The sequence below is a fragment of the Catharus ustulatus genome, chromosome 1 (genome assembly GCF_009819885.2).
Source record: "Catharus ustulatus isolate bCatUst1 chromosome 1, bCatUst1.pri.v2, whole genome shotgun sequence".
Lineage (NCBI taxonomy): Eukaryota > Metazoa > Chordata > Aves > Passeriformes > Turdidae > Catharus > Catharus ustulatus.
The window spans coordinates 1,537,109-1,564,242 of record NC_046221.1 but is presented as its reverse complement, the minus strand read 5'-3'; the positions used below and the strand labels follow the sequence as shown (position 1 = coordinate 1,564,242).

Sequence of the window (27,134 nt, the reverse complement as noted above, 5' to 3'; positions counted from 1 at the left end):
CCAGGGCAGGAATTTGGGATGTGGGGATGTTGCCTCTCTTTGGCTGCTGTGGGTCAGTTCTGCTCTTGCCTTCATTATTTATTTAAAATATCTATTTTTAATTTATTTTTATTAAGATAAATACATTATTTGGGAGCAGGAAATCAGGGATGTGGGGATGTTACCTCTTTTTTGGCTGCTGCCAGTTGGTTCTGCTCTTGCCTTCATTATTTATTAAAAATATATTTTTTTTCACTAATATTAAGAGAAATACCTAATTTGGGAGAAAGAAATCGGGGATGTGGGGATGTTGCCTCTCTTTGGCTGCTGTGGCTCAGTTTTGCTCCTGCCTTCATTATTTATTTAAAATATCTATTTTTAATTTATTTTTATTAAGATAAATACATTATTTGGGAGCAGGGAATCATGGATGTGAGGATATTTTCTCTCTTTGGCTGCTACCTGTCAGTTCTGCCCTTGACTTCATTATTTATTAAAAATATTTATTTTTTTCACTAATATTAAGAGAAATACTTAATTTGGGAGCAGGGAATCAGGGATGTGGGGATGTTGCCTCTCTTTGGCTGCTGTGGGCCAGTTCTGCTCTTGCCTTCCCTATTTATTTATTGGTTAACAAATTCCATCCTGCCCTGGAGTTTTGGGGAAATGTTCCATCAAAACTGGCTCCCAATGGGAAACTGGGGTTTGGGATTCTGGGGTTGTGACTTGGAAATGCACCTGCTTCCTGTAGGAGGGAAAATATTAATTAAAAATATATATTTTTTAGCTAATATTAAGAGAAATGGGAATATTTTTATAGGACCATGGAATGCTTTGGGGTGGAAGGGAATGGAATATTCTGAGTGGGAAGGGATCATCCAGAACACAGAACAGCCCAACAATCCCACCCTGGGCGTCCCTGGGAGCAGCCTTGGGAATGTGCCCATTCTCTGGGGAGCCTGGTTAGTGCCCCAGCACCCTCTGGGGGAAGAACCTTTCCCAAAAATCCAACCTAGATCCAACCTAGATCCAACACAATTTGATAACAAAATGTGGGACCTCGATTTTGGCTGGTCCTTGAACATCCTGGCTCGGATGCAGGGATTGGCTCCAAGGAGTTTTGTTCCTCCAGGATGTGTGCCAGGGGGTGATGGACTGCTGGAGCTGCTGCTCCCCAGGGTTGGCTCCTCCAGGGACATTCCAGGTGGCTCCTGGAATGTTGTCACCAGGCCATGGGGACAGCAGGGTTCAGCTGAGGGATGTTTGCCACCACCTGGTGAAGCAACTTCCCCTCATCCTTCCTTTGTCCAGGGAGTGACAACTTGGTGATTCCCTTCTCCCTGACAATTCCAGGCACTGGGAAAGACCCAAAGGAAAAGAAGAAAACTGAAGGAAAATCAGAGAACTCAGAGGCAGCCAGGCTCTTCCCACTCGGTGTGTGAAGCTCAGCAATTCCTGGATCATGATTCCATTTGCCTCCTGCACCCAGCACATCCCAGCTCCAAGAGGATCCCAATTCCTGGCTGCAGGAATGTGCTGTGATCCTCTTTAGGCCAATCAGGGATGGAAACGAAGCCAAGATCCCATTTCCCAAGGGATGGGGATCCACCTTTGGAACAGCTCCCGAGATCAGCCGGGGTCAAGGATAAGGAGCCGGAATCCTGAGGGAATTCCTGCAGGAGTGACCTCACAGGCTGTAAAGCAGCAAGTGTTTAGGGCCAGACCCCATAAATCCCCTAAATGAGATGTTGGTGACATTACAGACCCGGGCTGTTGGTTTTTCCAGACCACAGAGAATGATTTATATTCCAGGAGTTGGGATGGGGGGAAAGGGGAGTGGCTGATGGTGTTTAAATTCCTAATTAATTATTTTCTTCAGGAAGGAGGAGAAGAAGGAAAGAGTGGCTTGGTCTTGGTGCTGGGAAGTGAAAATTGCAAATTGGGGATGAGGGGGAGAAAGGAAAAAAGGAGCAAAAAATCCAAAGGGAAGAGAGGCACCAGCTCCTGTGGGAGGAGTGGGGCACAAACTTTGGGAAGGAGAAAGGGAATGGGAACACGTGTGAAAGGCTGGGAAATTTGGGATTGTCCAACCTGGAGAGCAGAAGGCTCCAGGGAGAGCTTCCAGCACATTCCAGAGGCTGAAGGGATTCAGGAGAGCTGGAGAGGGACTGGGGACAAGGGATGGAGGGACAGGACACAGGGAATGGGATGGGATTGGGATGAGCTTGAAGGTCCCTTCCCATTCCTCCTCCTTATCCCAAAACCTGGGAACAGAGCTGGATATGGGGGAGATTCTGGAAGGGGAACAAACCCCCCATGGTTTAATTTGACCAGAAAACCAAAGTCTTTACTGAAAGCAACAGTTTGGGAAAACTCCAGAAATCCACCCAAGCCCTTTCTCCTGGATTTGATGGACAACAAGGACTTGGATGATCTTGGAGCTTTTCCAGCCTTAGGGTTGGATTTTAGGATGGATGGGTTCCATCCATGGATTCTGCTCATCCTGAGGCTCCATTGGCAGGGAAGCCAACAGATTATTAGGGAAATGTAGACATCTGTATTTAATCCAGTTAATTCCATGCTGGAATTCTGATCCTGACACAGTTGCACAGAGGGAAAATACAGTTTGGAATATTATGCAAAATATAGTTTGGAATATTATGCAAAATATATTTTGGAATATTATGGAAAAATATCCTTAGGAATATTCTGAAAAATATTTATTTCTGCCCTCTGAAAAACACAGAGAAATGGAACAAGTAAATGGCCAAACCAGAGCCAAAAATCATTGAAGTTTCCTCATGGAATTCCCAGAAATTCCTATAAATTTTTTTTAAATACAAAGAATCATCCTTGTGACTGAAATTTGCCTGGATAACAAGGAAGAGCAAACAGAATTTGAAAGTTTTTTTTCATGATGGGCAGAGAAAGGTGAACAGGGTTAGAATGAAAGGAAATCTTTCCCTCCTGGTTTTTTGCAAATGTCCCAAGGGAACATTTTCACCCTGGTTTGAAGGATTCTGACAAGCCTGGGTTGGGTTTTCCAGGGATGCCAATCCATCCAAGGAATTCAGTGGGATCCTGCCCCAGGAGTGGCTCCAGGTGAATCCTGGGCTGGGTCCTGCATGGAACCCAGAGCCAGCGGGTTCTGGAGATGCAGGAGGAAGCCCTGGCTTTTATGAGGTGAAATGTTTAATGCCAGGGTTTAAACAGGAAATATCATTTTTAAAATGGATTTTAATTGTTATTTATCCAATTATTTAAAGCTCATTTCACCAGGAAAAAGTTTATCCTCGCTGTGACCAACTAAAACATTCCTGGGATGTCACCTGTGTCCCCATCTCCCTCCTTTCCCCTCTTTGTTTTTTATCTGGGATCTTCTTTTCAGGTTCTTTATTTAGGATTTCCACATGGATTTCATGCCCACTTTTCCAATCATTCCATCCACCAGAATCACCTTTCCTCAGGGTGGCTTTCTGGTGGTTTCAACCTCAAATTTGGATAAGACACCAATGCAAAAGAGAAGGGATGGAATTACAGAGAGAAGGTTCCAGGATCTCCTCAAATTTTGGGAATCAGGATCAGTTTTTAAAGTTGACCTCAGCATCAAAAAATAAAAATATTTTTGGTTTTTATATTTATATATTGTATTTACAAAAACAAATTTATGTATTTATGTATTTATATATTTACATAATAGGCTGTAAAAATACAAATCCAGAGGGATGGATCCCCATGGGATTTGGGAGAGAAACCCAGGAATGGGAAGGGGAAAGTGCTGCAGGTGCAGGTGGGAGGTGCTGGTGTTTTCACAGCTGGAGAACCAGGATGCTCCCACTTTTCCCTGGCTTTGAGGCATCACTCAGACTCTGCAATTCCACAGCTGCTCCATGAGATTCTCCTCAGATCCATCTTTGCTGCCAGAGTTGGGATTTTCCAGAACTTCAAAGCAAGGAAGAGGATTTTCCTGGTACAGCACCTGAGAGGAGATTTAGGGAAAGAAAATGGGAATGCTGAGCACTTTTCTGAGCACAATATTCCCATCCCACCTTCTCACCCCAGGGCAGTGCTAATTCCCACATTTTGGAATTCCTGTGCACAATATTCTCATCCCATTCCTCCCTCTCACTTCAAGGCAGAGAGATAATTCCCAAATACTGGAATTCTTGAGCACAATGTTCCCATCTCATCCCGCTGTCTCACTCCAAAGCAGAGATAATTCCCACATTTTATGATTCCTGAGCAGAATATTCCTATCTTATCTCCTTCTCACTCCAAGGCAGAGCTAATCCCCACATTCTGGGACTCCTGAGCACAATATTCCCATCCCATCCCATCCCATCCCATCCCATCCCATCCCATCCCCTGCTCACTTTAAGGCTAATTCCCACATCCTGGGATTTCCAAGCACAATTCCCATCCCATCCCCCTCTCGCTCCAAAGTTAATTCCCACATCCAGGAATACGAGGCCAATAATTTGTGGAATTCTCCAGGTGAGTTCCCACTTGCAATGAGCTCGATGTCACCCGAGGCTGCTCCCGCTATTCCCAATTTTTATCCATCCAGCACTGCGCTTCCCTCTGGAGGAGCCGCGAAATTCCCGACAAATCCTTGGGAAACACTGACCCCTTCTGGGAATCTGGGAATCTGGAAACTGCTTCCCCCAGGAATTCTGGGCAGCAAACCCTCGGCATCGGCCGTGAAACCTCTCCCAGGAATTTTCTGGAGACGTTTTCCTAAGGATGCTTTTTCCTATTTCATAATTTCATATTCTCCCTCACATTCCCGGATTTTTAAGGTCAGTGGTGCTCCCTCAAATTATCCAGTTCTGCACCATCCTCCTGCTCCTCCTTCCAGTTCTTCCCTGATATTCCAGCCTTTTTCCCGGTGCTGTTGGGCAATCATCCCACATATCCCACAGGATTTTGTCCTGTTCCAGTCTCCAGATGTGGGATGGAGCAGGGGACTCTGTGGGATTTGTGTGGGATCAGGTCCTTGGCCACCCCAGTGATGGGAATTGTCCTTTCCAAACTCTGGGGACATTCCCATGGATCTGGCTGAGCGGGAGCAGGATTTGGAGTTTAGGCTAATAATTAATATATTTCCCTAATATTAAATTAAACCGCTTAGGGGTGAAAAGTAGGAAGCAACCAGGAGTCAGGAATTGCTCATGGACACTTCCCACTGTCCTCAGGTTATTTGGGCTTAAATCTATTTCAATTCTTGAAAATCCTGCTTTAAAAGCTAATTTCAGACCAGATAAATTGGGTTAATTCATGCAGCTAAGCTTGGCTCACTTAGGAGCAGCTTAAAGACGAGTTTTCCAATGCTATCCACTGGGTTTTCCATTTGCCTTTTCCATATTTCCTTTTTATCCATATTCCCTACCAGACTGAGTGAATTATTTTCCATAAAAACCCCAGACACAGAGGATCAGTCTTGATAAACTTTAATTTTCTTCAGTTTTTTCAAAAAGCAAACAACCCTCTTTCTTTGTTCTGTTTTGTTTGTTTGTTTGTTTGTTGTTTTGTTTTTGGTTTGGGGTTTTTTTGTTGTTGGGTTTTTTGTTTGGTTGGTTTTTGTTGTTGTTGTTGTTTTGGGTTTGTTTGGTTTATTGGTTTTTTTGCTTTTTTAATATTCCCAGAATATTCCCATGAACAGGAATGCTTTTGTGAAGTCTTTATGATTTCCATTTGCAGGATAAATAGATAATTTTTTTTCATTCTTCTCCCTTGCTGGCTCCCATCACAATTGTTTTGCTTCCTGCAAACCTCAAGGCTTTTTCTCTCGGAGTTTTAATCCTCTTTTATAAAGTTTTGGATGTTTTCACATTCCAGGAGTTGCACCATTATTTCCTCCTTCGGGAACAAGCCACGTTTTCCCTTTTTGGACACAGCCAGTGCCAACACCGGAATCCTTCAGCTGAGACAGCAGCCAGGATTTGGGATTTGGAGAAAGGAGCATCAGGTACTGCAAGGATGAGATTTGTGGTGGATAAATTCCACTAAAATTCCATTTCTTGCAATGTGGCAGCAAAAAAATCCAAGTTCAAAATCTTTTCTCTCCTTTAATTTCATTTCTTTTTTGGTTTTTTCCTTTTTTTTTTTTTTGTTTGTTTTGGTTTTTTTCTGATTCCTTGTCATTCCTGAATCCACCCCTTCATTCCCAATTCCACACGAACCAACCCTGCTCAAACCTCATCAAACTTCTGCCTCCAGGGCATTCCATCCTTTCCCTAAAAATATTATAGTGCCATGGGAATGGCTGATGGGATCAGGCCTAAACATGGAAAAAAGTCATGGAAATGTTGAGGTTGGAAAAGCCTTTTTTGGATCCAGAATTAGGAAGGATATTCCTGAAGTCACCCATAAAAACTCCTGAAGTTTAAAGTGATTTAAAGAAATTTTTAAAAATAAAAAGAAAAAAAAAATAGCAAAAATAGGACAAAAGCAGAAAGAAAAATTCCTTCAATTTTGGCAGAGGAAAAATGAGACAAAAAAGTGGGAAATGAGACAAAAAAGTGGAAAAATCAGACAAAAAAGTGGAAAATGAGACAAAAAAGTGGAAAGTGAGATTTAAAGTTTCTGATTCAGTGGACATGAGTGTGGCACAGGGTGGAAGGGTCTGAAATCCTTGTCAGCCAGCAGAATCTATCCTTGATTTATTTGATTTTTTCTTTGCTCCACAAAGTTTTTCCCAGCATCAGCATTCCCACAGGAATCCACACTCGGGATTCCAAACAGAGCAGGGAGAACAAAACAAACACAAAATAAACAGAATTTCCCCCTCTTAAAAAAAAAAAAAAAAAAAAAAAAAAAAAAGGGTTTGGAATATTTCTGTTTTGCTTTGGTCTTTTCCTGGGAAAATCCCAACTCTCAGAATCTGAGGAAAATCTCAGATTTCTTTGGGAGTCAGAAGTGAATTCCCAGCTGCTGCAACCACCATGGAAATTTTGGGAATGTCACCACCAAAGGCCCAAAATCTTGGAATTTTGTTGCTAAAACTCTGATGGTTTTGAAGCCAAATTTAAAAGTTCTGAAGAGAGGGATAAACCAATGGAATCCCAGGATGTGGAGAGGTGGAATTGGAGATTTTCAGCAAACCCAGAGTGGTTCTGCCCCTTGAGGAGAGGGAAGGGCACAGGTGGGAAGGAGCAGCAGTGCCCAGGGAATGGAGCTGGGAAGGGCCTGGAGAATTCCTGAGGGAGCTGGGAATGTTCATCTGGAGAGGAGAAGCTCCAGGGAGAGCTCAGAGCCCCTGGAGGGATCCAGGAGAGCTGGAGAGGGACTGGGGACAAGGGATGGAGGGACAGGACACAGGGAATGGAGAAGGGCAGGGATAGATAGATATTGGGAAGGGATTCCTGGCTGGGATGGAATTTCCAGAGCAGCTGTGGCTGCCCTGGATCCCTGGAGTGTCCAAGGCCAGGCTGGATCCCCTGGGGCAGTGGGAGGTGCCCCTGCCATGGCAGGAGTGGAATGGGATGAGCTTGAAGGTCCCTTCCCATTCCTCCTCCTTATAGATTTGAGCAGGACAGGGATGGATTTAGGGTGGATATTGGGATGGAATTCCTGGCTGGGCTGGAATTCCAGGTTTTCTGTGGCTGCCCCTGGATCCCTGGCAGTGCCCAAGGCCAGGCTGGATCCCCTGGGACAGTGGGAGGTGTCCCCATCACTGGATGGGATTTAAGGTCTTTCCAACCCAAACCACTCCAGGATTCCCTGAGCAGATCCAAGTCTCCTCTGGCTGCTCCTGACTTTACAATGAGATGAAATCTCAAATATTGGTGATCTGGGACACAATCAGCCTTTCCCCCCTCACCAAAGGCTCCCTGAGGCATCCCTGAGGAATCTGGAGGAAAGAGCTGCTGGGGCTCACCAAAGGATGGAGCCGGATCTTTTCCACCCTCAGCCAAAATCGGGATGGCTGCAGGGATTTCAGCAAATTGTTTGTGCCAAGGAATGTTCCCTGACACCCAGCTCCAACTGCATCCCAGCAAACTGTGAGGACAACCCATGGCACTGCCCTGCTCTGGGTCAGCAATCACCTCCACCGAGCATTCCTGGGAAATCTTTGGGAATTTTTGTTGCTCCTGCCTGCAGGGGATTGTGGACAAGCAGAGAAAAGGGGATTTGATTGGGGTGTAGAATTTTCATTTAATTAAATTTAATTAAAGGTTGAGGCTTTCTGCCTGCTCCATTAATCTGATTAAAGCAGGCTGGAATTTTGGGAATAGGGGCCAGTGCAGGTGTGAGCGTGTGATGCCGAGGTTGGAATGGGATGAGGAAAACATCCCCTTTCCTGTCAGGATATTGCTGCCAAACAGTTCTGGTCACGGCAGCTCCCACAGCCAAACAAGGCCTGGAAACCACAACAAAGATGGAAAAATGGGATAAAGGAAAAAAAAAACAAAAAAACCAAACCAAACAAAAAAACAAAACAAAAAAACCAAACGAAAAAAGACAAACAAAATAAAAAACAATCAAAAAACCACCCCACAAACAAAAAAAAAAACCAAAAAAACCAAACAAAAAACCCACGAAAAACCAAAACAAAAAAACACAAAAAAATCAAAAAAATCCAAACAAACAAATTAAAAAATAACCAAAACAAACCAAAACCAAAACAAAAACCAACCAAAAAAAAAAAAAACCACAAAAAACAATTTTAAAAACCCTAAAAAAAATAAAAGGGATGTGAGGAATCATTAACAATGGAAGAACTGAGGATGGATTGCGGGGAGATGATGGAGGGTTATCAAATTCAGGGAAAAGGATTTCAGTGGAAGAGCCAGAGAGGCCCAAATGGAATCAGAAATTGGAATGTCCAGCACCAATTCCCTGCCAGAGAATCCATGGGTGCCTGAAACCAGCAGGGCTCCAAAATCAGACCCATCTCCAGCTCTCCCAGGTCCAGACATGGATTATTTATTATTTGGGGAAGAGAGCAGTGACATCTGCCCTGCTCCAGCCTCCCTGCCAGAGCAGGGACACAGGGAGGGACTGGGGCTGGCCCAGCGTGGCCATTCCATGGATTTGGGGACAGAAATCCACACCAGGGATTGGGAAATGGAATTCCAGTCACTCACCCTGGGGGCTCCCCAGGCTGGAGAGGGATTGGCGATAAGGTGATGATCCCAAAGATGATTGGGAGGTGATTCCCAAGGGACAGGACACAGGGAATGGCTCCCAGTGGTTAGGTGGGATTTTGGGCAGGGATTCCTGGTTGGGCTGGAATTCCCAGAGCAGCTGTGGCTGCCCTGGATCCCTGGAATGTCCAAGGCCAGGTTGGACACTTGGAGCAGCCTGGGGCAGTGGGAGCTGTCCCTGGATGATCTCTGAGGGCCCTTCCAACACAAACCTGGGATTCTGGGATGCCCCATCCCACCAGGAATGCCATTTCCCTCTCAGTTGCTGGGCTGAAGGTCCCTGCTCAGCTCCAGATCCCCAAATCCCCCAGGGGCAGCAGGACAGGGGGATCTGAGCCCTGGAGGCACAGCTGGATCATCCCTGGCTGCTGTGAGCCCCCTCTGCATGGATTCAAGCCCTGAGCCATCCAGCCCTTCCACATTTTATTTGGAAAACGTGAGCCCTTTGTGGCAAGCGCTGTTTCAAATTTCCCATTTTGCCGTCGTCGTTCCGGCCGACACCAAACTCCCCGGATTTCTAATTCCCATTTATTAAACTCCATTAAAAAGGCAAAAATAGCAACTCCCCTTTGGAATGGCTTCCTTTCCCTTTTCCCCTTTAATTGATTATTTCTCCAAGGTAAAACATTTCGTGCAATGGCCAAACATCAGCATTAATTAGATTAAGTAGCGGGGGGAGCTGTTAATTATTTCTTTTTTCAAGGGCTGTAAAGCAGAAATGAAACAAAACTCACTTTATATTCCCAGACAAGTGTGTGTGTGTTTATATATTCCCTAATTCCTGCCAGTTTTCCTCCTTTTTTCTCCTTTCAAAGCACTCCAAGCAATAACCCTGGGGAGGAGAGAAGCCTTTCTGTTTATCCTTGTTTTCCTTCCAATAAGGAATGAGCTCCAAGGGCATTATTTTAACAAGGCCCTCGTAATCCTTTAACAGGGTTTGTTGAAAATAAGACCCAGCACTGCCAGACACCAGGCAGCAAAAAGCTGCTTAGTGCCAAACTCCTTGGCACTGGAGAAGCTGGGAATTGGCTGAGTTTTCCTCCTGTTTTCTGGTGGAAAATGCACTTTCCTGGGAGCTCAGGCAGCACCTGGGACGTGGCTCCTGAGCCCAAGGAGTGGCCAGGATCAAACCTGCTCTGCCTGGTTCCAGGATGGGATGAGCCTGAAGGAACTGGAGGATGGAATTCTTGAAATCCCACAAAGATGTGGATCCCAGGTGCTGGTGAAAAAAAAAATTAAATGTGGCCATGCTGCTCTCCATGGAGAAACACCCAAAAGCACTAAGTCTAAAAATCCTAAACCAGAGAGAAATTTTTAAAAATCAAACTTGGTATTAATCATGATCCTAGGAGGGATTAAGGCAACAGATCCTGGCTGGGACACCCAGGGGAAGGGGAAATTCTGCAGGAGAGATCCAGAGGAGGCTCCAGGATGATCCCAGGGATGGAGCAGGAAAGGCTGGGAGAGCTGGGAATGTTCAGCTGGAGAGGAGAAGCTCTGGGGTGAGCTCAGTGTGACCTGCCAGGACCTGGAGGAGCTGCAGGGAAGATGGAGAGAGACTTTGGGACAGGGATGGAGGGACAGGACACAGGGAATGGCTCCCACTGCCAGAGGGGGAGTTTGGATGGGATACTGGGAAGGGATTCCTGACTGGGATGGAATCACAGGATCACCAGGTTGGAAGAGACCTTCAACATCATGGAGCCCAACCCAAGGGAGCTGGGATGGAATTCCCAGAGAAGCTGTGGCTGCCCCTGGATCCCACGTCCATCCCTTGTCCCCAGTCCCTCTCTGACTCTCCTGGAGCCCTTTTAATCCCTGGAAGGGGCTCTGAGCTCTCCTGGAGGAAACAACTCCATGAGGGCAGAATGTGCTCTGGGGCATTTTTTGGGAGCTGCTTTTCCAGGTGTGCTGGGTGGCTGATGGAAAATGAAGGATGGGACGAGGACAGGGAATGAAAACTCATTTCAGGGAGCTTGAATTGTGGGGGTGAAGGAGGTTATTATTATCTGCAATTATCACATTTGGGTGTTTTGGTTCAGACCATTTCTGGGCTGCTCCAAATTGAGTGATTTGGGGGAGAATCATCCAAACCAGCGTCAGCAGAGCTTTCCCTGGAATTAAATTTAATTTGGGGCTTAGCACTTGGCTGTGCTAAAAAATTTCCCCTTCCCAACAGCTCCAGTGGTTGGTAGCTGATATTTTCCCTGGGATCCTGGATTTTCCTCACCTCCAACCTTCCCAAAAAGTCCAAACTTGCCTCACCTTGCCCTGGCTGCTCCTGGGGGAGCCACCAGCTCCTCCTGATCCTTTGAACCCAAAGGAAAAGTGTTTCCAAGGGCTGGAGCAGGGCTGGATCAATCCCACCCCACATGAATAACAAGGAGTGTTGATCAAAGCTTTCACAACCCCAGCTCATCTCCCCTGATCCTTCCCCTCTGCCTGAGCTCATCCCAGGGCTCACATTTTCCACTGGGAAAAAGGGCAAAGGGAAGGAGCCACCAGGAAAAACAAACGGCCTGGAGATCAGAGGGAGTGGGAGAAGGGAGAGGAGGGAAGGGATCCAAAGCTCTTCCCTGTTTTTCTCTCCCTCTCCATTTCCTCTCCCTCCCACCTGCACTGCAGGTGACAGCACAGCTGTTGTTCATGCAGGAAAGCTTTTCCTGAGGTTTTCCAAAGACACTAAAAATCCTAAATTCCCCTGTTCTTACCCAGTGCTGGAGAGTCCCAGGTGTGTCAGGAGATGCCACGGGAATTCTGAACATCAGGGACAGGACACAGGGAATGGCTTCACTGCCAGAGGGCAGGGATGGATGGATGGATGGATGGATGGATGGATGGATGGATGGATGGATGGATGGATGGATGGATGGATGATGGATGGATGGATGGATGGATGGATATTGGGAAGGGATTCCTGGCTGGGATGGAATTCCCAGAGCAGCTGTGGCTGCCCCTGGATCCCTGGCAGTGTTGGAGCACCCTGGGATGGTGAGAGCTCCCTGCCCATGGAATGGGATCATCCTTAAGGTCCCTTCCCACCCAATCCATCCTGGAATTCTGTTATCCCACAAACAGCATGAGCAGCAGAATCTCAATTCCAAATCCAGCTCCCATTCCCAGCTGACCCAGCCACATCCACACACAATTCCCACCAGCCTTCCCTTCCTTTTCTTCTTGAATTTTTTTAAGGAATTTGGCCCAAGGTATTTCCTTGTAAATTGGAACAGGATTTTTTTTTCTCCATTATTTCCATAGATTAAAAAAAAAAAAAAAAATCCAACCGTGGTTACAGCCAAGGAGAGAGGGGGGAAAACCTCACCCCATTCTCCAGGGGTGTTTATGAGTTGAAGTTTCCCCAACTTTTTTTTTTATGGAAAAGTGGAAAACGATGCATTTCAGCAGTTTTTCCTTTTCTTTTTTTTTTTTTTCCTGGCCCACCTCCACCCCTCCATCCCCTAATGGCTCTCCCAGAAAACATCCCGAGGGCATTTACTGAACTAAAGCACAAAAACGAGGCCAGAGGGCCCCGGGGGAGCCAAACCCAGCCCGGAACGGGATTTTTCTCACTCTGGGAATTTGCTGTGCTTGGAAGCAGCAATCCATAAAAAGTGTGGAAAAACCAGCAGCCCTAAGGGCACAGAGCAGGGCTGGCACCGGGATCGTGGAATTTCTCCCTCTGGGATACAACAGCAGCGAATCCCAAGATGTTTCCTCTTTTTTTGGGGATGTGTTTTCCAAGTTTCACTCACCTGTGGGAGCTGGAGAGGATTGGATAAGGAAGAATTCCCAAATCCAGGAATCTCCAGGCTCCTTTGATGATCCAGGTTGTTCAGAGGGAACCATCCCTGAGGTCTCCAGAACCTCAGTTTCGGATCTTGTTTTCACATTTGTCACCTGGGACACGGAATTCCCAGTTGGAATCCCTCAAATCCAGCAGCACAGGGGAATTTTGGGATTCCCCAAGGGAATTTCTATGCCTGTAGGGATTCCAACAGAGTTTGGGAGTCAGGAATAGGGCACAAAGAATCCCAGAAAATCCCAGAATGGTTTGGGATGGAAGGGATCTTAGGGATCATGCCTTTCCAATCCCCCTCTCATGGGATAAACGGTTTGGAGCAAGCTGGGAGAGAGGGAAGTGTCCCTGGGGATGGGACTGGATGATCCTAAAAAAATCCCTTCCCACCCAATCCATTTGGGAATTCCATCCTTTTTTCCAGTTGGGTGTTCCCAGGATTCCTCCTCCCCAGGGCAGGATTTCTGCTGGTGAAATCCATCAGGATCCTCTTCCCAGGATTTTGAGACCCCTCTGGAATATCAGCCACGGAAATCTGGAATGGTTTGGGTTGGAAGCTCAAAGCTCATCCAGAGCCACCTTCCAGCAGGGAATATTTTCCATATTTTTAATCCCAAATAAACCCATCCTAAAGCCCAACCCCCCAGGATCCACAAAATCCCATTCCACAGGGATGGATTTTCCCCATGAATTCCCAGCCCAGTGAAGACAGGAGAGAAAATCACAATTCCAAGAGATTTATTAAGAAGGAATGACAGGTGGAAAATCCTTCTGGCACATGGAGTTCAGCCAATGTACAGCTCCAGGATGGGGTTCCCAAGGAATATCCCAAGTTTTTTGGGATATGCTGGACTCAACACAACCCACAAAATACGGAGTCGGCGCTAAAACCCCACGACAATAAAAAAATATGGCACAAAGAACACCCAAAAAAACCACTCCAATCCAAAAAATTTCCTTTTGGGAATTCTGGGCTGGACTCACCTTGCTCCCAGATCCCATCCCAGCCTCAACAAACATGGATTTGGTGCAAAATCCACCTGGAAATCCATGGAAAAATGAGGTGTGGGAAGTTTCTTTTCCCCTCTGAGCAAAGCAGCAGCGATTTGGGGGTGGGAAACAACAGCAGAAGCTCCAAGAGGATTTTATTTATTCCCAGGAAATAATTGATGGATATGGAATTACCACTGGATTTTCCAATAAAGTGCATGCCAGGAAAAAACTTGGAATAATTTTTATTCCAGTCCTAACTAAGATGGAGGAATACAAACCTTGCAAGCAACACCCTCGACGTGGTTTGGTGGTTTCTCCCAAAATTGGGCTGGATTCCAAAAAAATGGGAAAAATTCCCACTGGATCCAAGGATTTGAAGCTTCACTGTTGAAAAATATTGCACTGGAAGTGTTGGATTTGAAAGCAACACTAAAAATATTTTAATTAAAATTTAAAAAATAATTAAAGAAGATATTTTATACCAGTTCCTTGGAGGTAAAACGGCTGGAAAGTCAGGATTGACGAAATGGGAATTTTTCCTATGGAATATTAATAATTTAGGAGGGGGAATCTGCTCTCAAACAGAGCCAAGTGTAAACTTCAGACTTTAATTGAAATACTCCCTTTTTTAAGGAATTCTGGAAAAGCCTGATGAAATGTTTCATCACCACTGAGTGCAAATAAATAAAAAAACAGGATCTGAAGGATTTTAGGGAAAGAGCTGGAGAGGGAATCCATGGGCTGGAAAGCAGCAACATGAAAAAGCACATTAATTAATGAATTAATTAAATTAAGTCAGGTTTTGTCACATCCCTTCCTATTTACAGGGGTTTGTAGTGGAGAATCCATGAGTTCTGTTTCATCCTGATTGGAAATTCGGATCTTCCCATCAAAAAAAGGTTCCAAAGCTCATCCAAGGTCCAACCATGACCCAAGATCCAAAACTCATCCAAGATCCAAAACTTATCCAAGGTCCAAATGTTATCCAAGATCCAACCATGACCCAAGATCCAAAACTGATCCAAGGTCCAAAGCTCATCCAAGGTCCAAATGTTATCCAAGGTCCAACCATGATTCAAGATCCAAACCTCATCCAAGATCCAACCATGATCCAACCATCCAAGGTCCAACCATCATCCAAAGTCCAAATGTTACCCAAGATCCAACCATTATCCAAGATCCAAACGTTATCCAAGAGCCAAATACTATTCAAGGCACAACCACGATCCAAGATCCAAACACCATCCAAGATCCAAGCATGAACCAAGATCCAATCATCATTCAATCTCCAACCATCCTCCAAGATCCAATCCTCACCCAAGGTCCAAACCTCATCCAACCATTCAAGATCCAAGCATCATCCAAGGTCCAACCATCATTCAGGATCCAAAACTCATCTAAGATGCAAACATTATCCTAGATCCAACCATCCTCCAAGATCCAAACCTCACCCAAGGTCCAAACCTCATCCAAGGTCCAACCATCATCCAACCATTCAAGATCCAACCATCATCCAAGGTCCAACCATCATTCAGGATCCAAAACTCATCCAAGATCCAAACCTCATCCAAGATCCAAACTTCATCCAACCATTCAACCATGATCCAAGGTCCAACCATGATCCAACCATCCAATCTCCACCCAACCATCCAATCTCCACCCATGATCCAAGTCCCGGAATCACTTCTCTGCTCTCAGGACCTCACCCCCAGCAGTGCCATTGTCCCAAGCTGATCCCAACCCCTCCCACAGAGTCTCTGGAGCAGCCCCTCGTGGCACTGCAGCCCCCGGTGCCGTTCCTGCGGGTTAGGTCAGCCTGCGCATGCGCCGGTTCTGCCGCTCGATGGTGAGCGTGGCGCGATCCACGGCGCTGCCGATGGAGTCCAGCGCCTCATCCTGCCGCTCCAGCTCCGCCTCCGTCTCCAGCGCCAGCCCCTTCAGCTTCTGCAGGATCTGCCAGGGAACGTGGAGTTGGCACCAGGGGGGTTCAGGGATGGTTCAGGGATATTCAGGGATGTTCAGGGGTGCTCAGGGACGGCTCAGGGATTTCCAGCCCAATCCCTCAGTTTGGGTGGGAAGGACCCTCAGGACATCCCACCCCATCCCATCCCATCCCACCCCATGGACACCTCCCATCACCCCAGGGTGCTCCAGCCTGGCCTTGGACATTCCAGGGATCCAGGGGCAGACACAAATCTCTAGGAATTCCAGCCCACCCCTTCCCAGGCAGGAATTCCTGCGCTGTGTCCCATCCAGCCCTGCTCTCTGCCTGGATATTTTTCCCGTTACCAAAAAATCAAATAATTTTTTAAAAAATTAAAATTAAAAAATTAAAATTTTAAAAGAGAAATATTTTTCAAATAAAAATAATTACATTTTAAAAATAACATAACATATATATAAATAACATATAAATATATATAAATAGCAAAAATTACAATTAAAACACAAATAGAATATAAATAAAGATAAAATAAAATTAAATTAAATAAAAATTAATAAAAATAAAAAAAATCAAATTTTATAAAGGAAATAAAATTTTTAAAATAAAAATAAAATTTAAAAAATAAATCAAATTTTTCAGAATTAAAATAATTCCAAAATAAAATAACATAACAAAAAGAAAAGAAAAAGCAAAATAAAATGGAAAAAAATAGAAATAATAAAAAATAAAATTAAATTTAAAAATTAAAATAAAACTAAATAAAAATACAATATCATACAATACAATCCAATAACATAAAAATAAAAATAATAACAAACTAAAAAAAATTAAGATAAAATAACAAAATAAAAATGTAATTAAAAAATAATTCTTAAAAATTAAATAAAAAATAGAAATAAATCTAAATTAAATTAAAAAATAAAATACTGCAAAATACAATAAAATAGCTGGAAAATTGCAGGCAACTGAATTAGCACAGAATTCAGAAAAAATAAGATGTCAAAAGGAAAAAAATTCACAAAAATAATTTTTCCCTTGAAGTTCCGTGAGAGGAATTCCTTGAAAAGTCATTTAAGGAAAAATATCTCACCAGATTCCTTGAAATACTGAATTTTCCCAGTGAAATCTCAGGGAAATTTCATTCCTTTACTGAATTCCACATTGATTCCTAACTCAGAATTCCCTCTGTGTGTTCAGGGAATATTTTGTGGATTTTTCTGGAATAAGACACCAGAAGGAAAATCCAAAAAAATAAAAAAAGCTGGAAAATTATGAAATTGCTCAAATCAGCATTTTCCAGAGGTCACATTCCCATCAATCCAAGGGGGTAGAAAATCCCTGATTTGGACCAAAAAAATTAAACCCCAAATTAAAAACTCATCCCGAGGTTGAGGAATATTTCAAATATTCCCATGGAAACTATTGAGCAGGAATATCTGACGAACGCAACAAGGAAATTCAGGAACTTAATGATTAATTTAATGGATTATTGATTATTTTTTCACCTGGTTTTTACCTGTCTGAGCTCCTTGGCTTCTTCCTGGGACACTTTCTGCAGCTGTGCCTGCTCCTGGTCCGGCCCCGCCGCAATCCCGGGATCTGCCGTCGCTCCCAGCATTCCGCCGGCTGCCAGAGAAATTCCATGCTCAGCCAGCTCTGCCCTGCTTGGATATTAAGGAAAAATTCCTGCCTGGAAAGGAGGGGAGGCTTCAGCATTCCCACAGAAGCTCCTGGATATCCTTGGGAATGTTCAAGGTCGGCTTTGGAGGGATTTGGCAGAACGGAATTGCCGCTCGCGGAATTAGTCGCGGAATTTTGGGATCAAAAGGATTGAGCTCCCTCAAGCAAAAATGGGAAATTTGGTTAATCCTCATTTCCAAATGGCAATTTGGGAGGGCTCAGGATCCAACTTTTCCCATTAAATTCAATTTTCCATTTTCCTATTAAATTCAATTTTTCATTTTCCCATTAAATTCAATTTTTCATTTTCCCATCAAATTCAATTTTTCTGGGAATATTCAGGGTGTAATTCCTTATAAATTTTCTCCTGGACATGGCCAAATTGCCAGGAGAGGATTTTTTATTCCAGGGAGCCTTTGGAAATTGAGAACATTTGGAATGTGGGGATTCATCAGAGCAGCACATTCCCAAAAATTCGGGATTATCCCAGGATTTGGGTTGGAATGCACCTGAAGGATGATCCCATTCCACACCTGCCACCATCCCAGGCTGTTCCAAGCTGTCCTTGAACACTTCCATGGCTCAGCTTCTGTGGGAATTCCAGCCCAGCCAGGAATTCCTTCCCAATATCCCAACCATTCTTCCCTGGGAAAAGCTGCCCCAGAAGCACCAAACCCTAAACCCCTCCCAAGAATTCCTACAAATTCCAAATCCTTGGGATTTATCCAATGATCCCTGGATTCTGCTTCCATCCAAGTGGAAAACAAGGAAGTTTTTCCTTGGTTTTGTTTTTTACAGGGGGCCAAACCAGGCACTGTTTATTGGGAATTCATGTCCTGCTTTTCCTCAGGAAAAGTGGGAATGACAGAATTAATTATGTTAGGCATCAATTATGCCAGCTGTTAATTATTCCATGAAAATCAATTAATCCATCCTGCCCACCCCACTCATCCCACAGGACAGGAACAATTCCTGGAATAAGGAAGAAAATGTGGGAATGCCAAAGAGCCAGCAAAAAAAACAACAAAAAAAAAAAGGATGAGGAAGGAGAGCTGGAATTCCCAGGAAATGTTTAGGGATGGAACTGGCTGAAAATCAGGAATATTTGGGTTCATTCAAATCAAAGACAAAAAAATATTCAATTTTTCCCTCAATTTTTCCAGGAATTCCAAAGTGATCAGGGAATTTGTTCACAAGGATAATATGGAAAATTCACCCCCTCCAGGGATAAAAATCTGGGAATACCAGGATTAAGGTGACCTAAATGATTCCTCTGAAGGTGGAATTCAGGATTTGAATCCCGGTTTTTCATCCTGGGAAGTTCCCAGCTGGTTTTTGGGATAAAATTGGAGAAAAGCTGTTCCAAAATCCAGCATTTATGAAAAAAAAAATAGATGGAAAAAAGTGCAAAGCAGCTAAAAATAATTGCAGATAATCCATAAATTCCTTTTCCACATGGAATGAAGCCAAAATTGACTTTTTTTGGGAATTTAATTTGATAAATAAACTGAGGGAAGGAAAAGGATCCACGCTGGATTGTGCCCAGTTTTGAGGGAAAATTCAGATTTTTCCAAGAGATTCCCATGCCCTGCAGGGATATTTACCCTAAAAATCCCTGGATAAATTCCCTATTGGAAAACAGAGAGGCACAGAGAAAAACTGATTTTTTTTCCCTCTTGATATGAGAAAAACAGAAAAAAATCAGGAAAAAAAAAATCCCAAAGGATCCCCTACAGTCCATGAGCGCCACCTCGTGAAAGAACGGGGATGGCAACAAATCCAAGGAAAATACAAAAAAACCTGGAAAATTAAATGGGATGAAAAACCAGGAAAAAAAAAAGATTCAGGGATGTTGGGAGGAATAAATTCCCAAATTCCCAAGGTTGGGTTAAAAAAACCAACCCATGCTGGAATTTTAGGATTAATAGTAGGGAATGTCAATTTTCTTGTTGGGAATTTTCAATCTCCAAAGTTTTCTTCAAATTATTCCAAAATCTCTGGAATTCCAATACCTGGACTTGTCTAATATCAAAATCCTCGGTTTTTAATCTGGGAAAATCAGGTTTTGACTAAAGATTTCCTGGGTATCTATTTTCAGGATTTGAGGGAATTAAAGGTTTAATATAACTACTAGATTTTGGATATGGGAAATTGAATGTTGGTTATTAATTACTGGATATGGGATATTAAATATGGATATTGATTATCAATTATTGGATATTGGGAATTGGATATGGGAAATTAAATATGAAATACTGAATATTAAATATTGGATGCTGGATATGGGATACTGATTATTAAGTATTGGATACTGGACATTGGATATGGGATATTTATTAAATATTGGATATAGGATGCTGGATATTAATTACTGGATATGGGACACTGGATATGGGATATTCATATGGGATATTGGATGTGGGATATTAAATATGGGATACAGGATATTATGTATTAAATATGGGCCATGGGATATTGATTATTAAATACTGGCTATGAGATACTGGATATTAATTATTGGATATGGGATATTTGATATTAAATATGGGATACTGAATATCCAATACTGGATGTTGGCTATGGGATATTAATTATTGCATATGGGACATCAGATATAGGGTATTAATTAAATATTGGATATGGGATACTGGATATGGGATATGAGATATTGGATATTAAATACTGTATGTTGAATATTAATTATTGGGTATTGGCTATGGGACACTGGATATGGGGTATTTATTAAATATGGGATACTGGATATGGAATTGGATCTGGGATATTAAATATTCGATATGGGATATGAGCTATTGGATATTAAAGACTGAATATCAACTACTGGATGTTGAATATCAACGATTGGGTATTGGTTATTAAGTACTGGCATTGAATATTGGATACTCCCTTAACTCCAGGAGATGCAGCAGTGCCAAAGGCTCTGGAGCCACCTGGCGTTGACTCCTTGGATTTCTCCTCCCCAGGGATGATCTCCCTCTGAAACATTCCCTGGAAAACAGCTGGAAACCGCTGCAATTCCCTACCACCCACCTGCCTGCCAGAGGGACGCTCCCAACTCCCCCTGAGGCGATTTCCCGGCTCCGGCAAAGCCCAGAGCATCCTCCAGGAACTGGATCTTGGTGCTGAAGTGCAGCTGCAGGACGGGCAGCAGCTCGGGCATGCGCGCGGCCAGCAGCCGGCAGCAGTGGTCGGGTTTGCCGATGAAGCGCTGCCGCACGCTGATCTCGTAGGGGCTGTGCACCCAGATGTCGTCCACATCCCGCGTCTCAAAGCGGTGCAGCAGCTGGGAGCTGCAGTCCCGGATCTCCAGCCCCGAGGGCAGCAGGGTGAGCTGGCCCGGCTTGGCGCTGGAATCCGTCCTGTGGGTGATGATCACTGGGATGCGCAGCAGGATTCCCTCCTCCTGTCTGGGAGCTGCTGGTGCTTCCTTCGGCTTCGATTCCAGGGGGGTTTTCCAGAGTTTGGTGCTGAAGGGCCACCAGGAGGGAGATTCCAGCTCTGTCAACAGCCTGGAAGAGGGAAGGGAGGGTTGGGAGAGGAGAAAGCTCCAGATATTCCAGCAGCTCCAAGGAAATCCCCACAGATGTGGAAATTTCTTAATGCCAAATCCAGCCTGTTATTCCTTCCTCAAACCCATCCACAGTTTCCCAGGATCTAGCCAGTTCAATCCTCCCCTGTTCCTCAAAATCCATTGGGAAAACTCTCAGGATCCAGCCAGTTCAAACCTCACTTTCTCCTCAGAATCCATAGGGAAAACTCTCAGGATCCAACAGTTCAATCCTCACCTTCTCTTCAAAATCCACTGGGAAAACTCCCAGGATCCAGCCAGTTCAATCCTCACCTTCTCTTCAAAATCCACTGGGAAAACTCCCAGGATCCAGCCAGTTCAATCCTCACCTGCTCCTCAAAATCCATTGGGAAAACTCCCAGGATCCAGCCAGTTCAATCCTCACCTGCTCCTCAGAATCCATTGGGAAAACTCCCAGAATCCAACAGTTCAATCCTCACTTTCTCCTAAGAATCCACAGGGAAAACTGCCAGGATCCAGCCAGTTCAATTCGCACCTGCTCCTCAGAATCCACTGGGAAAACTCTCAGGATCCAGCCAGTTCAATCCTCACCTGCTCCTCAGAATCCATTGGGAAAACTCCCAGGATCCAGCCAGTTTAATCCTCACCTCATCAGAATCCACTGGGAAAACTCCCAGGATCCAGCCAGTTCAAACCTCACCTTCTCCTCAGAACCCACTGGGAAAACTCCAGGATCCCAGCTGCAGGGAAGGAACTGGAAGTGGATTTTTCCAGGCCCATTCCCATGTGTCTGCTCCTCAACATTCCCACTCCTGCCCATCCATCACCACTTCCAAGGCTTTTTCCTGCTCCTTTCCTTCACCCTCTCATTTCTTCCTCCCTTCCACACCCAAATTCCCAGATAAAACATGAACAATTCCCTTTTGGGGCCCCAAAATCCAGCAGAAACTCCCCAGAAATGTCCAGGCTTCCCATCAGTGTGGTGCATCTCCCTAAAGAAAACATTCCCAGCAAACAGGGAAGGGAGCCAGGGGCTGGAGCTGAATTCCCAACATTTCCTGGGCCCATGGGCACCAAAGGCTTGGATTGGAAGGGATCCTAAGGATCACCCCATTCCATGGGCAGGGATCTCCCACTGTCCCAGGGTGATCCAGCCCGGCTTTGGGCACTGCCAGGGATCCAGGGGCAGACACAGCAAATCTGGGAATTCCATCCCAGCCAGGAATCCCTTCCCAATATCCCATCTAACCAGTGGGAGCCATTCCCTGTGTCCTCCATCCCTTGTCCCCAGTCTGTCTCCAGCTCTCCCTCCAGGGGCTCTGAGCTCTCCCTGGAGCTTCTCCATGCTGAACATTCCCAATTCCCTCATCCTTTCCTGCTCAATCCTAACTCCACAGTTTCATTTCCTGAAGACCTCCCCCAGGAATTCCAAGCCCCCCAAAGCATTCCCAGCTCTGGGAACACTCCCATCCCATACCTGTCAGCCACATCCATGTCCCCCTCGATCTTGTGCAGCCCCCTCATGATGTTGTCAAACTGCTCCCCCTGGGAATGCAGCACCTTGGCCGTGTCCTCCAGGCGTTTCTGGGATCCCTCCAACATTCCCGTTAATTCCTTGCCCTTGCTGGATTCCAAGGCTGCTCCAGCTCCAGCCTCCTGCCTGGACAGCAGCTGCTCCCTCCAGAAATGCTCCAGGATGTTGAACACCACATTCCTGTTGGGATGCAGGGAGCTGAACCAGTGCTTGGTGCCCTTCTCCAGGATGGTCAGGGAGCTGAAGATTAAATGGGAAGATTCCTTCTTGATCTCGCTGATGGCGGAAAGGTGGAAATCCAGCAGGAGCTCTCCTGTCCTGCCAGCTCTGAACTGGATGGAGAGGGGAGTCAGGGAGAGCTTCCCAGGGATCCATTGCTTGCTGCTGTCCAGGTAGTAGGAGCAGGGCCAGGAGTGGATCCGGATGTCCTCGTTCATCAGCTCGCCCAGGGAAACGCCCTCCAGTCCTGCAGGAGACCCTGAAACAGCAGGAATTCCTCAGGAACACACAGCAATTCATGCCAGCCATGGCTGATCCCAGCTCTTTGCAGCTGGATAGCCAAGGAAAATGGGAATTTTGAGCCACAGGAATATTTGGGCTCTAGAGAAGCCCGCTGGTCATGCATTTTCCCAGTAATTCCATTCATATATGGGAATATTCCTATTCCCAGCTCATCTCAGCTTCCCACAGACCAACAGGCACTGCAGAAATTCCAGGATATCCCAAAATTCCAGCTCATCCATCTTTACAAATGCCTTCTCCCTCCCCTTCCCCTCTGGCATCTCGACACCCAGGCACGTCAAGAACATTTCAGGAGTTCCCCAGGAATTGGCAATATTCCTCAAGAATGTCAGTATTCCTCAGGAATTGTCAGTAATTGTCCTCAGAATTGTCAATATTCCCCAGGAAATCCCAGTATACCCCAGGAATTATCACACTCTCAGACCTCCCCTCCAGGTTTCCAGAGAGACTTTCCCAAATGATCCCAAAAATTACAAATCCCAGCAGATCCTGGAACTTCTGGCGGAACAATCCTAAAAAAAAACCCCTCAAATCAGATTTTGGAATGGGCAAATTATTTTACTTAAATACACTTAAAATTCCAATATAATTAAGGATTAGTCCATGCTATATCCCAAAAAACATCTTTATTTGGTTTCCATCCCTTATTTCCATGGATTTTAGTAACTTTTTTTTTCATCATTAATTTTTAGAGATTAAATGGGGGGGTGGAAATCAGCCATAAACTGACAAAAAAATAATTGGAATTTCAAGTGAAAATTCTCCATCTCTTTGGATTCAATAAATCCACAGCCCTGAAGAAAACTGCAGGAAAAGAGAAGGAGGAAAATTGTAGAAAAAATCTGATTTAAAGGAGTGGTTACAGCCAGGTTGTCAGCAAGGAAAAAATTCCAAAGGGAAATACAACTGAGGCTGCTCCCAAAATTAAAAATTCCTTTAAAAATCAAGAATTTATATCTAATTATAAATTAAACACTTCCTGAGCCTTATCCATGGAATCTTCACGGAAGAATTTTCTCCCTGTGATTTTATCCCAAGTTTTCACAAAGGAAAAAAATTCTAAAGGAAAATACAACTGAGGCTGCTCCCAAAATTAAAAATTCCTTTAAAAATCAGAGATTTATATCTAATTATAAATTAAAATTAACTCTTCCTGACTCTTATCTCAAGTTCCTTACCTGGATTTGCATCCCTGGAATTCTCAATCAGCATTTTTTCCCTCAGGGAAGAATTTTTTCCCCTCAGGGTATTTTTCTCTTCCAAGTTTTGAAAAAAAAAACAACTTGAAGTAAAGGGAAATACAATTCCCAAAATGAAAATTCCTTTCAAAATTCCAGGATTTCTATTCCATAAGGAATAAATCTAAGCCCTGACAGGCAGAGCTGTCACTTCCCAGGATTTTTATACCTGGATGTGCCCCTGGTCTTGTGATTCCTGACTCACCTGAGAGCTCTGAGCCTTTACTCAGCTCCTTGCTGAGCCTGAGGGCAAATTTTCCATGGAAAAATCCAGCTGGGAATGAAATCCAGTTGTTTTTTTTTTCCAATTTAGTATTTTAATTAGCAGCAGATCTGGAGAATTCTCCTCTCTCAGAGAAGAAATTTAATTTTCAATTAAAAGAGAAAAGGATTTTTCCCAATGTTGAACAAAGGGAATGGTCAGAATTCTTGGAAAACAAATGGTCAGAACTAGCCTGGATTTTGGAAATTGGAATTTTCAATTGGAAACTGGAATCCAGAACTATCCTGGATTCTGGGATTAGGATCAGGGAATGGTTTGGGAAGGGATCTTTAAGGATCATCCAGTTCCAGCTGCCATGGGCAGGGACACCTTCCATTATCCCAAATATTCCACAAGAAATTCCTTTTATTTCTTCCCAAAATGTTCCTTCATAATTTGTTCCCAGATCAGATCTGGACTCTCCCATTATTAACACCTTTGTTAAGGATATAATTGGAATTTTGGCCACATCTGCCCCAAAATCCTGGAATTCCATCCACACCCAGCAGTGTCACGGGGATTTTGCAGGAATTCTTTCCCTGGACCATCATCCAGTGGCTGCTTCCATAAAAAGGAGCTGATTCACCTTTGGTGAGCTCACCCAATTAACTGGGAGTGTAACTAATGAGTTAATGAGGGATGAGGAGCTGTCAGCATCCCTGGGTGACGTTCCCATCACCACTGAATTCTCAGGTTTTTATGGCCAGAACATTCCTGAATTTTTTCTTGGGTTTGTTTTTCTTTTTTTTTTTCCCTCTCCTGCACAGTTGAGAATTCCACAGGGTGGTTTATTCCCAGAAAGAAATCTGGGAAATGCTGAGCTTCAAACTCCTGGGAGCCACCAACCTTCAATAAAGGAGTTTATAAATCTTATCCTGTCACCCTCCCTCTTTTTTTAATTAAGATTCAACTCCAGGATTAATAAATCCACAAATTCTGATTTTGGGATTCTCCAAGATGTGAAATGACCTCATTCCTTCCTCCCTCAATATCATTCTCAAGCTCACTTCTGTTTCCTCACCCCAAGCTGGAATTCCTCCCTCCTGCCAATGATTTCCATCCTTTTCTTTTCCTTTTTTCCCAGTTTTCCTCCTCCTCATCCCAAAGAACAGAGAGTTCCAGAGAATTCTTGGGTTGGGAAGGATCTTAATGGGCAGTGACACCTTCCAGAATCCCAGGGGGATCCAAGCTGCCCTGGGACATCTCCAGGGATCCAGGGACAGCCACAGATTCTCTGGGAATTCCATCCCAGCCAGGAATCCCTTCCCAATATCCCACCCAAATCTCCCCTTTCTCAGCAGGAACACATTCCCTGTGTCCTGTCCCAAATCCCTCCCCTTCAGGCACTGGAAGGATCTTTCCCTAATCCCAGAAAATTCCCCATTTTCCCATTCCCACTTGGGAAAGCCACAGGGCAACACCCAAACCCCTCTTTCACTGCGGGGCCTGGCTCCTCCAGGACTTCAGAATTCCAGAACCAAAGAATTCCAGAACCACTGAGCCTGGAAAAGCTATCCAAGGCCATCAAATCCGCGCTGTGCCTGATCCCCACCAGAGCCCCGAGTGCCACATCCAGGAATTCCTTGGGCACCTCCAGGGATGGGCACTCCAAACCTCCCTGGGCAGCTCTTTCCGATGCCTTTCCAGGAAGGAATTTTCCCTGTCCCTGTTTTCTGGGAACAGATCCCAAATTCCCAACCCCCTTCTGTCAAGGAACTGTGCAGAGCCACAAGGTCCCTCCTGATCCCCCTTCTCCCAGGGATGAACATTCCCAGCTTCCCCAGGAATTCTCTAACCCCTCAATGGCCACACCTGCACGCAACTCGGTGTTATCCAGGAATTTATTGGAGATCCGCCCCAACCCTTTCACCCACATCATCCCTTCCCTATCCATAAACTCCCTGCTCCGCTTCCGAGCCCAGCCCAGCTCCGGGTCGGGCCCCGGTTCGCTGCGGAGCCAACTCCGGCCAGAATCGATTCTGGCCCCGGGCTCCTTTCGGAGCCCCCCAAACCCCATTCTGGGCCCGGCCCCCGCTCCAGGCCCCGCCCCGGGCCCGGCTCGGAGCCGACGTCAGTGCCCGGAGCCCGGTTCGGAACCTTTCCAGACCCGGTTCGAGCCCACCCCAGGCCCCCACACCAAACCCACCCCAGCCCGGGTCGGACCCGCCCCAATCCCCGGCTCGGAACACCACCGACCCCGATCCGAGACCACCCCAGCCATGGACCGCAGCCCCTCCATTCCCTTCCCGGCGCCCTCCCACGCCCCAATCTCTGATCCCTCAGCCCCATTTCCAACCCCAAGCTCCATCTCGAGCCCCCACCGGGTCCATTCCGAGCCCCCCAAGCCCGTCCGAGCCCCCCCGGCCCCTCACGCACCTCCCTCAGTGCGGCACCGGCCCCGCTCCGCGCCTGCGCTCTCTGCGCGCTCCCATTGGCTGAGCCCGCGCCTCTGCGCGTTCCTATTGGCTGAGCCCCGCGCCGCTGCGCTC

The 27,134-nt window shown here is 45.2% G+C and overlaps 1 protein-coding gene across 5 annotated transcripts; it reads right to left on the bottom strand.

The window, feature by feature from the left end:
• Positions 1-13,645: 13,645 nt before the first annotated feature.
• Positions 13,646-27,073, bottom strand: SNAP47 (synaptosome associated protein 47). 5 transcript variants are annotated; one of them, XR_004419691.1, is made up of 6 exons: positions 24,324-24,345; positions 22,567-23,101; positions 20,591-21,069; positions 17,379-17,488; positions 15,480-15,870; positions 13,646-15,363 (listed from the first exon to the last, which is right to left on the bottom strand). XR_004419691.1 is itself a non-coding variant. In XM_033075953.1 (5 exons), the coding sequence occupies exons 2-5, from the start codon at positions 23,058-23,060 to the stop codon at positions 15,724-15,726; spliced, it is 1,230 nt and encodes a 409-aa protein (XP_032931844.1). In that variant the 5' UTR covers positions 23,061-23,101; positions 27,022-27,073; the 3' UTR covers positions 13,646-15,723. The 5 variants fall into 5 exon arrangements, 4 of the variants coding, with proteins under 4 accessions (XP_032931844.1, XP_032931834.1, XP_032931851.1 ...); XM_033075953.1 differs by lacking the exon at positions 24,324-24,345 and adding an exon at positions 27,022-27,073 and having other exon boundaries at positions 13,646-15,870; XM_033075943.1 differs by having other exon boundaries at positions 13,646-15,870.
• Between the last annotated feature and the right edge of the window lie 61 nt (positions 27,074-27,134).

Excerpts from the sequence above, each read along its gene's own strand:
- SNAP47 (XM_033075953.1), bottom strand. The coding sequence starts at position 23,060 with ATGAACGAGGACATCCGGATCCACTCCTGGCCCTGCTCCTACTACCTG. Across the intron at positions 17,489-20,590 it reads AGCGTCCCTCTGGCAGGCAG|CCGGCGGAATGCTGGGAGCG; the intron begins GTGGGTGGTAGG and ends TTTCTCTGGCAG. Across the intron at positions 15,871-17,378 it reads AAGCCAAGGAGCTCAGACAG|ATCCTGCAGAAGCTGAAGGG; the intron begins GTAAAAACCAGG and ends GTTCCCTGGCAG.